The sequence below is a fragment of the Choloepus didactylus genome, chromosome X, assembly GCF_015220235.1.
Source record: "Choloepus didactylus isolate mChoDid1 chromosome X, mChoDid1.pri, whole genome shotgun sequence".
Classification (NCBI taxonomy): Eukaryota; Metazoa; Chordata; class Mammalia; order Pilosa; family Megalonychidae; genus Choloepus; species Choloepus didactylus.
In genome coordinates, this window is record NC_051334.1 from 112,990,062 (window position 1) to 113,001,466 (window position 11,405).

At 51.2% G+C, this 11,405-nt stretch overlaps 1 protein-coding gene across 2 annotated transcripts; it reads left to right on the forward strand.

The window, feature by feature from the left end:
- The first annotated feature begins 506 nt into the window (after positions 1 to 506).
- ARMCX4 (armadillo repeat containing X-linked 4) lies at positions 507 to 11,193 on the forward strand. 2 transcript variants are annotated; one of them, XM_037822244.1, is made up of 3 exons: positions 507 to 595; positions 2,671 to 2,762; positions 3,099 to 11,193. In XM_037822244.1, exons 2-3 carry the CDS (start codon positions 2,684 to 2,686, stop codon positions 10,670 to 10,672), a joined length of 7,653 nt encoding a protein of 2,550 aa, XP_037678172.1. In that variant the 5' UTR covers positions 507 to 595; positions 2,671 to 2,683; the 3' UTR covers positions 10,673 to 11,193. The 2 variants fall into 2 exon arrangements, with proteins under 2 accessions (XP_037678172.1, XP_037678173.1); XM_037822245.1 differs by having other exon boundaries at positions 540 to 595; positions 2,707 to 2,762.
- Positions 11,194 to 11,405: the final 212 nt, after the last annotated feature.

Genomic DNA, 11,405 nt, shown 5'->3' on the forward strand with positions numbered 1-11,405 from the left:
AAAAAAAGGAACACGACAGAAAAGAAAGTTAAACGTTTGCTTTCCTTCCTGACACTCCCTTCCCTAGCCCATTTTGGTGCACACACTGTAGTAATGGGAGGGGGGAAGGTTGTGTAGGAGGGATTGGGGAGCTTTTGGTTTTGTAGCCTAAGAGAGAAAGAGGATTCTTCAAATAAGAAGCAGAAAAGGCCAAGGTCTGGTTAGTGGGATGGAATGCAGACCCTCCTTGGTAACAAGAGAAGGGCAGTGGAAGCAGGGCTGTGATGCCACTTGTGGCCCCTTAGATTGGAGAGGACCGGGATGACTGGCAGGGGGCTGTGCGCCCGGGCACCATCCATAGAGGTGCGGAGAAGGGTGTCTGCGCATGTGCAGGTGGTGGGGATGGGGTGGAGGGGAGGAGAAGAGGTGGGGGTTATCCTATTGCACTGCCGGTCCGCCGGGTGGGGGCGGGGGGCGGCGGTGACGCGCGGCCCTCACGTGACCGGGAGCTGCAGAGTGACGCAGCTTTGGGTGCAGTCGTCACTCCCGTCTGGGTACCAGCTCACGCTGCCCTGCGCACGGCGGGCTGGCATCGGGCCCGGGGAAAGCGGGGCAGGTAAGGGCCCTGGGGCCCCCGAGCTGCAGCGCCTCTGCAGCCACCTGGGGATCTCGGTGGTGGGCGCAGGGGTGGGGAGCCATAGGGGCTCAAGTTCTAGGAGTCTTAGCTTCAGATTCTCCAGACCTTTCCTTCCCCCCATCAGCCCAAAATCTGTGCAGGGGAACCTGGGCTTTGACCCGGCGGATGGTGGGGGGGAATGTCTCCAGAGCGAAAGACAGAGATTGAGATGTCCATCCTGCTCTCTGATTGTAATCACTGAAGGCACGTCTGTTCTGCTTCCTGCCCATTTTAGTGAAAGGAACGCGCCACGATGGCATTTGCAGAGAAAATGGTGGGCCTTAGTGATTCCACCGCGGGAGTGGTGTCTCAGAATGTGGGGAGGGACGTTTGATCTGTGCCCTGGGTGGTGGTCCAAGCACTCAGCGTCTTCCCTCTTTCCTGTCTGTTGGACAGTAGTTCAGTGTGGCACTGTTTGTTGGAGAGGCGAGCGAAGAAGGAGAGGAGAAATTTGCATAGGATCTGTGGAGGTTAGTGTGAGCAAGGACAGTGTCTATAAACCGTTGAGGTTCTAGGTGAATTCTATATGACAGGGACCGAGGCAGGGCTATCTGGTTGGGATGTGGGGTGGGCCTAGCTAGGGGGACTTATCTTAAATTGTGTTTGCTTATCAAGCTTAGGATTTTTAACTTAAATGGCATGTTGAAGATCAGTAAAAACAAAAAACTTTTCTACAGATACTTTTATTTGCACTTCAAATAATATTAAGAAAATACAAATTGTATCAAAGAATATTATCATATTTTGTTTGAGATAGCCTTTGGGGAGTGATTTTATAGAAGTGATAGTCTTCCCCCACACCTTATCTCCTATACTGCTGGAGACTCTTGGAGATGGGTTTAAGGGGAAGCAGTTGACAGTAGGCCATCTATGGGATCTTGGGGCCTCCATCTCTCCCACCATCCTCTAGTTTCCAGATACTTCCACCTACCTGACCACCTTGGTGAAGGAAATAGTGGGCTTTTAGGGGAAGCCCTAGAAACCTGTAGGTGGTTTTCAATAATTAGCTTCTGTCTCTCTGCTTTTACTTTTCCTGCCTCCCTTTTCTACCCTTCCTATTCAGTACTAGGAAAGCCCCAGGTTCTGCCTGCCAGGAAAATGGGTCTTGAAACCCAGAAAGGCAGGTATGGGGACCCATGTCTTAGATGTTGGAGTGTTACAAGCACTGAACATTCACACCCTCCTTTTTCTCTGTTACTATGTCTTTCTATAAGCCTACAGTAGGGCTTTTCCACTGGAAGCAAGGGAAAGAGAGGGAGACTGGCCTGGAACTCTGGAGGTTGGTGTGAACATGGACAGTGCCTGGGGGTGATAAGAGAGGGTGGGCACAGCAAGTGACTGAGCCTTGAGAAGATCTCAGTGGAGGGCACTTCTGCCTCTCCTACGTTCTACCAGACTGCCACAGTGCTGCCACACCCCCTATTGATTTCAGTGCAAATAATAAGAATATTGTGGTAAGGGTAGGCTGGAGTGTGACTGAAGGTGGGAGGGGGGGCAATGAGATAGGACACATTAGCAAACTGGACTTGGACTCTGGAAAGGCCCAGGGAGTCAGGGACCATGGTGCTTGTCCAACTAATCACTCAGTCTTCATTACCTCTGTTTGTTTACCTGCCCATAGAGCTGTCTATAGGTCTCCTGTAGGGCTTGATGATATCACTGTAAGCAGAGAAATAAGGAGGAAATTGCCCCAATCAGTATAGACTGGTAAGAGGGTGGAAACTGCCTGGAAAAACCTGTAGGATGGGTTGGTGGAGACCAGGATGCATCCAGTAAGGCTCGGGTCCAGTCTGGAGGATCCTCAGTCTCTCCTTTGCCAAGCCACCTTTTCCACAATCCCTGTTACTTACCTCCACCCTCAGCTTTGTTTTGGTAAAGAGAAAAGAGTATGGCTGCACCTTAGGGTGTGGGGTGAAATCAGGGAGATAGTAGATAGTGTACTAGCAATGTGCATGTCCCACCAAGAACAAAATCTCCATTCCCATCGGTCCCTCCATCTGTTTGTCTCTATTTAGGTCCAAAGATCTCATGAGTTTATGGATCTGCTTTAGGTTGTATCACCAATCAAGAGAAGGAAAGAGGAGGGAACTTTCTTGGATCATTACAGGTTGGTATGAGGGTGAGAACATGTGGGAGTGGTGGTCAGAGTAGATCCAGTAAAAATTGAGGTCTGGGAGTTTCTTAGTCTCTCCTACTAGTAGTCAACTCTCCCACCATCCTGCCCACTGTTCATTTGGTATAGGGACATGTGTGTGGAAGAACCTTGGGGGAAATTTTTGGGACACTGGGGAGGGTGGGGAGGGGATGAAATAAGAGGAATGGAGAGTTTGCTAATCATATTCTTCTCCCACCAAGCATATAATTTTCATTCTTTCCTGATGTCTGTGTGATGCAATAGACTTAGGAGAGAGATTTTAGTCTCATTTCCTTCCTCCACTTCTAGGTCCACCTCCAGTGGCAGCTATAGTGGCCTATGAGTGGCTGAAGATCAGCACCCACACAGGCCTACACCCAGACCTACCACCCTCTTTCCTCGGCCTGAGTGAGCCCTCTCTGTACCTTGTTTGTGCCTTCGACAGGGGTGATTACATGGGCCGCATTCAGGAAGTGGGCTGGGCGACTGCAGGACTGGTAATCTGGGCTGGCACCTGCTACTACATTTACAGATTAACCAAGGGAAGAGCCCAGAGTGTGAGGAGACTGGCCAGTAATGGGTCCAGAGTCAAGATGGAGACTGTGGTTGGAGTACAGAACCAAACCTTGGCCATGAGTGAAGCCATGGCTGGGGCAGAGTTTGAGTCTAGACCCAAGGCCAAGACTGGAGCAGAAACTAGAGCAAGAGATGGGGCTGGGGCTGAAGTAGAGACCAAGGCTGCTGCTATAGCCGAATCCAAGGCCAACTCCCAAATCAAAGCAATGGCTGGTGAAGAGGCCCAATCTGAGACCAAAGCAGTGGCTGGAACAGTGGTCAAGACAGAGGCAGTGACCCTGACTGAGGCCAAGGCCAAAGATAAGGAAGTGGCCAAGAAACAGGCAGTGACCCAAACTGAGGCTGAGGCTAAGAGAGTAGTTAAGAAAGAGGCAGTAACCCAGACCAAGGCTAAAGCTTGCGCACTGGCTGCCAGGACAGAAGCCAGTAAAGAAGCAATGCCACAGATCAAAGCTGAAGCTCATATATTGGCTGAAAAAGAGACAGAGATTAACAGAGTAATGGTGACACAGACTGAGGCCTTGGCAGTGACCAGGGAAGTGGCCAAATCAGCTGTGAAAAAGACTGGAGTTGTGACTCAAAGCAAAGCAAGAGCCCTGGAAGAGACTGTGAGTGTGGCCAAGAATAAGTCTGAGGCCAGACCTGGTGCCACAGTTGATACTAGAGGAAATCCTAATGCCATGTCTAGGGAAGCAGCTGGAATGGACATGGGGTCCTGTGCACAATCTCAGCCTGTGGCAAAGATGCAGGTTGAGGACATGCCTGGTGCTGAAGTTGAAGCCAGGGGGATTTGCAAAACCATGTCTAGGGCAGGGTCTGGGGCGGACATGAAGGCTTCTGCTCAGCCTCAGATTGTTTCCAAGGCCCCAGCTGATGCCATGCCTGGGGCAAGGGTTGATGCTGGGGGTAATACCAATGTCATATGTAAGGCAGGGGCTGGGCCAGATATGGCAACTTGTACACAGCCTCCGACTGTGGCCAAGAAACAGGCTGAGGCTACATCTGGTGCCACGGTTGATAGCAGGGGAGAGCCCAATGACATGTCTAGAGCAATGACTGGAACTGACATGAGGGCTGCTGCTCAGTCTCAGGCTGTAACCAGTGCTCAGACTGATGCCAAGACTGATGCCAGGCTTAAGGTCAGAGGCATGCCCAATGACATGTCTAAAGCAGGAGCCAGGGAAAACCTGAGGACCAATGTCCAGACTGAGACCTTGCCTGATGCCAAAGTTAAGGCCAGAGGTAATCCCAATGCTGTGTCTAAGGCAAGAGCTGGAACAGAAATGATGTCTAGTAAACAGCCTCAGCCTGTGGCCAGTGTCCAGGCTGATGTGTTATTTGATGGCAGAATTATGTCTAGGGGTAATACCAATGCTATGCTTAAGGAAGGGCCTGGGACAGACATGAAGCCACAGTCTCAGGCTCTGACTAAGAGCCAGGTTGAGATCTTACCTAGTACTAGAGGTAAGGGGAAGAGCAAAGCCAATGCCAAGGATAAAACAGGGGTTGGGGCAGACATGAAAGTCAGTGCACAACCTCAAGTTGGGGCCAAGGCAAAGGCTGAGGACTGGATGGATTCCAGAGTTGATGGCAAGGAAGATCCTAATGCTATTTCTAGGTCAGAAGCTAAAGCTGACTTAATGGCTTGTGCTCAGCGTCAGGCTGTAGTCAGTTCCCAGGTTGAGACCTTGCCTGGTGGCAGGAATAAGGCCAGGGGCAAGCCCAATGCAGTGTCTAAACCAGGGGTTGGGGCAGATACAAAGGAATCTGTCCAGCCTCAGACTGTGGTCAGTTCCCAGGTCGATGCCTTGCCTGGTGGCAGCAATAAAACCAGGGGCAATCCCAATGTTGTGTCTAAGACAGAGGATGGGGCAGATATGAGGGGCTCTGTCCAGCCACAGGCTGTGGTCAGTTCCCAGGTTGAGGCCTTGTCTGGTGGCAGCAGTAAAGCCAGGGGTAATCCTAATGCTGTGTCTAAACCAGGGGCCAGGGCAGATACAGGGGACTCTGTTCAGCCCCAGGCTGTGGTCAGTTCCCAGGCCAAGGCCTTGCCTGGTGGTAGGAATAAGGGAAGGGGCAATCCCAATGCTGTGTCTAAACCAGGGGCTGGGGCAGATACAAGGGAGTCTGTCCAGCCCCAGACTGTGGTCAGTTCCCAGGTCGAGGCCTTGTCTGGTGGCAGCAGTAGAGCTGGGGGCAATCCCAATGTTGTGTCTAAGACAGAGGATGGGGCAGGTATGAGGGGCTCTGTCCAGCCCCAGGCTGTGGTCAGTTCCCAGGCCAAGGCCTTGCCTGGTGGTAGGAATAAGGGAAGGGGTAATCCCAATGCTGTGTCTAAACCAGGGGCTGGGGCAGAAACAAGGGAGTCTGTCCAGCCACAGGCTGTGGTCGGTTCCCAGGTTGAGACCTTGCCCGGTGGCAGCAATAAAACCAGGGGCAATCCCAATGCTGTGTCTAAGACAGAGGATGGGGCAGACATGAGGGGCTCTATCCAGCCACAAGCTGTGGTCAGTTCACAGGTTGAGGCCTTGCCTGGTGGCAGCAATAAAACTGGGGGCAATCCCAATGCTGTGTCTAAACCAGGGGCCAGGGCCAATACAAGGGAGTCTGTCCAGCCACAGGCTGTGGTCAATTCCCAGGTTGAGAACTTGCCCAGTGGCAGCAATAAAACCAGGGGCAATCCCAATGCTGTGTCTAAACCAGGGGCTGGGGCAGAAGCAAGCGAGTCTGTCCAGTCACAGGCTGTTGTCAGTTCCCAGGCCAAGGCCTTGCCTGGTGGCAAGAATAAGGCCAAAGGCAATCTGAATGCTGTGTCTAAACCAGGGGCTGGAGCAGATGCAAAGGATTCTGTCCAGCTTCAGAATACAGTCAGTTCCCAGGTTGAGGCCTTGCCTGGTGTCAGGAATAGGGCCAGATGCAATCCCAGTGCTGTGTCTAAGACAGAAACTGGAGCAGATCCAAGGGATTCTGTTCAGCCCCATATGGTGGTCAGTTCCCAGTCTGAGGCCCTGCGTGGTGCTAGGAATAAGGTCGAGGATAATCTCAATGCTGTATCTAAGGCAGCAGTTGGGGCAGATGCAAGAGACTCTGCTCAGCCTCAGGCTGTGGCAAATTCCCAGGATGCATCCTTGTCTGGTGCCAGGAGTAAGGTCAGGGGCAGTCCCAATGCTGTATCTAAGGAAGGGGCAGGAGCAGATACAAAAGACTTTACTCAGCCCCATGCTGTGGCCAATTTTCAGGGTGAGTCCTTGCCAGAGGCAAGGGACAAGGCTATGCCCAGGACTGAGACAGAAGCCACAGCAGATGTGGAGGTCTCTGCAAAGCCTGAAGCCATGCCCAAGTCTGAGAATGATGGTACGGCAGGCATTCAGACCTGCAGAGACACCCAGGGGAAGGTCCATCACTATTACTGGAATGGGATTGGTATTGAGGACTGGATTGCTGCTGAGAGGTGGATCAAATTTAGGTTTCAGGCCAGGGATGGATACTGGGAGAATAGTATGTCCTGGGCTGAGGGTGAGAATGTAGACAGTGTTGGATCTGGGACTATGGCTCATGACAAGCCCAACATCAATTCCTGGGGTGAGACTAGGGCTAAGAATGAAGTTGGTATTGGGTCTTCAGCTGGAGCTGAGCACCAGGCCACTGGAAGGTCCTGGACTAGAGTTCAGGCTAGTGAGAGGTCTTGGTCTGGGGACAAGGCCAATGGGGGGTCCTTGGATGGGGAAGAGGGCATTAGAGTAAACTGGACTGGGGCTGAGAAACAAGTCAACAGGGATTCATGGGCTGGGTCTGAAGAACAGACCAAGCAAAAGTCCAAGGATGGAGCTGGGATTCAGGCTAGTGGAGGGTCATGGGCTGGGACTAGAGCTGGGAATATGGCTATTATTGGCCATTGGGCTGGGGCAGTGGACCAGGCCAGTGGAGCATCCTGGGCTGCAACTGGGGATCAGTTTGTTGTTGGGTCCAAGCCTAGATTTGAGGATCAAGTCAGTGGGGGAATTGGTTGCCAGGCTGGAGCTGGTGGCCAGGACAATGGAAAGTCTAGGTTGGGGTCCATGGACCAGCCCAGTAGTAGGTCCTGGTCTGCCACTGGGAATCAGGCCAGTGGAGAGTCCTTGGTTGGGGCTGGGGGCCAAGCCAGTGAAGGGTCCTGGGCTGGGCCTGGGGATCAGGCTAGTGGTGGGTCCAAGCCTAGATTTGAGGATCAGGCCGGTGGAGGAGTTGGTGGCCAGACTGGAGCTGGTAGCCAGGCTAGTGAAGTATCTAGGTTGGGGTCCATGGACCAGTCCAGTGGAGAGTCCTGTGTTGCCACTGCAGACAAAGCCAGTGGAGGGTCCATGTTGGGGCATGTGGACCAGTCCAGTGGTGAGTCTTGGGCTGGGGCTGGGCATCAGGTCAGTGGAGGAAGGTCTTGGGTTGACACTGGGGACCAGTCTGGAGGACAGTCTAGGATGGGGCCTACAGGTCAATCCAGTAATAGGCCCTGGGCTGCCACTGGAAATCATGCCAATGGAGGGTCCTTGACTGGGTCTGGGGACCAAGCTGGTGGAGGTTCCCAAGCTGGGACTGGGGATCAGTCTTGTGTTGTGTCCAAGCCTAGACATGAGGATCAGGCCAGTGGGGGAGTTGGTGGCCAGGCTGGATCTAGTGGCCAGGCTGATGGAGGGTCTCTGCTGGTGCCTATGGACCAGTCTACGGGATGGTCCTGGGCTGACACTGACCAAGCCAGTGGAAGACCCAGGCCAGGGCCTGTGGGCCAGTCTGGTGGTGAGTCCTGGGCTGGGGCTGGGGCTGGGGATCAGGTCAAAGGAGGAGAGTCCTGTGTTGACACTGGGGACCAGGCTGGTGGAGGGTCTAGGCTGGGGCCTGTGGCTCAGTCCAGTAGTAGGACTTGTGCTGCCACTGGGAATCAGCTCAGCGGAGGGTTCTTTGTTGGGACTGAGGAACAAGCCAGTGGAGAGTCCAAGCCTAGATTTGAGGATCAGTCCAGTGGAGGAGTTGGTGGCCAGACCAATACAGGGTCTCTGCTGGCGTCCATGGACCAGTCCTGTGGAGGGTCCTGGGCTGACACTGGGGATCAGGTCAGTGGATGGTTTTGTGCTTTCACTGAGAATCAAGCCAGTGGAGGAGATTCTTGGGCTGGGGCTCGTGGCCAGACTGTTGAGGGCTCTAGGGTGGGACTTACTGATCAGTCTTATGGTGGGTCCTGGGCTGCAACTGGGAGTCAGGTCAGTGAAGAGTCCTGGACTGGGGCTGGGGATCAGGCTGGTGACTGTTCTAAACCTGGACTTAAGCATCAGGCCAGTGGAGGAGGGTCCAGGCTGAGGTCTGAGGACCAGTCCAGTAGAGACTCCTGGGCAGGCACTGGGGACCAGTCTGGTGGAGGCTGTGGGCCAGGGCCTATATACAAGTCCTATGGTGGGTCCTGGGCTGGGACCAGGAATCAGGCCAATGGAGGGACCTTGACTGGGAATGGGGATGAGGCTGATGGCTGTTCCAAACCTCGATTTGAGGATCAAGCCAATGGAGAAGCATTCTGGGTTGGATCTAGGTCTGGGAATGAGGCCAGTGTAGAGTCCTGGGATAAGGCTAAGGATCAGGCCAGTAGAAGGTACTTGCCTGAGGCTGGAGACCAGACCAGTGGAGTGTTCTGGACTAGGGATGAGGACCAGGCCAAAAGAGGGTCCCAGGTCAGGGTTGGGGAAGAGGCCAATGAAGGATCCTGGTTTGGGGCTGGGGATGATGGTAATATAGGGTCTTGGTTCTGGGTAGGGGAAGAAGATAGTAATGTGTCCAGGCCTAGAGGCAAGGATGAGGCCAGTATTGAATCCAGATCTGGGCCTGGGGAAGAGGCTAGCATTAGTTCCAGGTTTGGGGCTGAGAACAAGGCCAGTAATAGGTCCTGGATCAGATCTGAGGAGGCGGCCTATATGGGTTCCTGTGCAGGGGCTGAGGCTGGACCCAAGGCCAGGATGGGATCTTGGTTCTGGGATGGAGATACAACCATTATAGAGTCTAGGCGTGGGGCTGGGGAAAAGGCTGGTGTAAGGTCCTGGACTTTGACCAGGGATATAGATGAGGATGAGCTGAGTACAGGGTCCAGCCCTGATATTGAGGAGATCAGTTTAAGGTCCTTGTTTTGGGCTGAGAGTGAGGACAGTAATGAGTTCAGATCCAAGAATAGGAAAGATGTCAATTTTGAGTGTGTGGCTAAGGATAAGGGCAGCATCAAGGATAAGCTTGAGACTGCTGGTGAGGTCAATATAACATCTTGGCTATGGGCTAATAATGAAGACAGAAGTGAGGGAAAACCTGGACCTAAGGCTAAAGCTAAAAATTCAGGTGAGTTGATAGGCACATATCCATGCATGGTCCCTGGGGCAGGGATGGGGTCATGGGCTGGAGCCATGATCTGGACAGAAACAACTTTCCCATATCGAAAGGAGTCCTGCTTCCCACCTGAAGAAGAGCTCAGAAAGCAGATCAGGGCCGGGGAGAAGATTCAGCCCTGGGCCTGCCGCTGTAAACGCGAAGCTAATATGAATCCTCGAGAGCTTGAAAAACTAATTTGTATGATTGAGATGACTGAGGATCCTTCTATTCATGAAATCGCCAATAATGCTCTATATAATAGTTCTGATAATCCATATTCCCAAGAAGAAGCCATTCGTAATGTAGGTGGAATCTCAATTATTGAAAGTTTGCTCAATAATCCCTACCCCAGTGTTAGGCAGAGGGCTTTAAATGCACTGAATAACATCTCGGTGGCTGCTGAAAATCATAGGAAGGTTAAAACGTACCTAAACCAAGTATGTGAAGACACTGTCACCTATCCCTTGAATTCAAGCGTGCAGTTGGCTGGACTAAGACTGATAAAGCACCTGACTATTACTAGTGAATATCAGCATATGGTTACAAATTATATTTCAGAATTTCTTCGTTTGTTAACAGTGGGAAGTGGAGAAACTAAAGATCATATTTTGAAAATGCTCGTGAATTTCTCTAAAAATCCATCTATGATAAAAGACTTGCTCATTGCCAATGCACCACCAACTCTGATTAACATCTTTAACAAGAAAGAGACAAAAGAAAATATTCTTAATGCTCTTTCACTATTTGACAATATCAATTACCATTTTAAAAAAAGAGCCAAAATATTTACCCAGGACAAGTTTGGTAAAAATTCTCTTTATTTCCTATTCCAACGACCTAGAGTATGGGCCAAGAAACTTCGAGTCTTAGCGACAGAATATAATGACCCTGAAGTGAAAGAAAGAGTGGAGCTGTTAATAAGCAAACTCTGATTGGCCATATGTTCCCAAATAAGTTTGGGTAATATTTTGGTTTTGCAGCCTGGAAGTAATGCACATTGTAAATTACATGATAACTTTGAAACTGATGTTACCTATGATGGTCTGTCGCTGGACCATTTTATGAATGAACGTATGCAAAATACACGTTTATTTTTATCTTGCCTGGATTGAGATAATTTTAGTATGCTTCATGAGCAGAAACTGAACTGACTCTTCATAAGTAAGGTAATCTTTGGTCCTTTGTGCGGACTTATGTTTATACATTTGAGACTTTATTTTTATGTCATCAATAAAGTTGTGTGTTTTAAGTGGCAAAAAAAAAAAAGACCTTATCCTTGTCTATGAGTTTATGATCTATTTGGAAAGGTAATATACATGGAAACAAAAAGGTATTCACAAAACCAGAAGTCTCTGATCATAGTCAGAAGCTTCTCATCAGTGCTTAGAGACTGAAGAAACTGCTGCGGGCAATAGTGCTCAGGGAAAGTTTCACAGAGAAGGGAGACACATAAGTCATCTGGGCCTGGGGGATAGGATAAAAAGGGTCCAGGGCACTCCAGGAGGCAGGAAAGGTGGGAAGAAAGGCATGGAGGTGAGAATCCTGCTCCTTCCCTCTGGCATAGCCAAAATGGAGAGTGTGGGGAGGGGGGTGGGTAATGGGAGATAGATTTGGACAGTTGGAGTGAGTCCCATTCGTGGAGACCTTGACTGCTAACCCGAAGTG

Coding starts and splice junctions, on each gene's coding strand:
- ARMCX4 (XM_037822244.1), top strand. CDS start 2,684: ATGAGTTTATGGATCTGCTTTAGGTTGTATCACCAATCAAGAGAAGGA. Junction 2,763..3,098: donor ACTTTCTTGGATCATTACAG/GTTGGTATGAGG, acceptor CTCCACTTCTAG/GTCCACCTCCAGTGGCAGCT.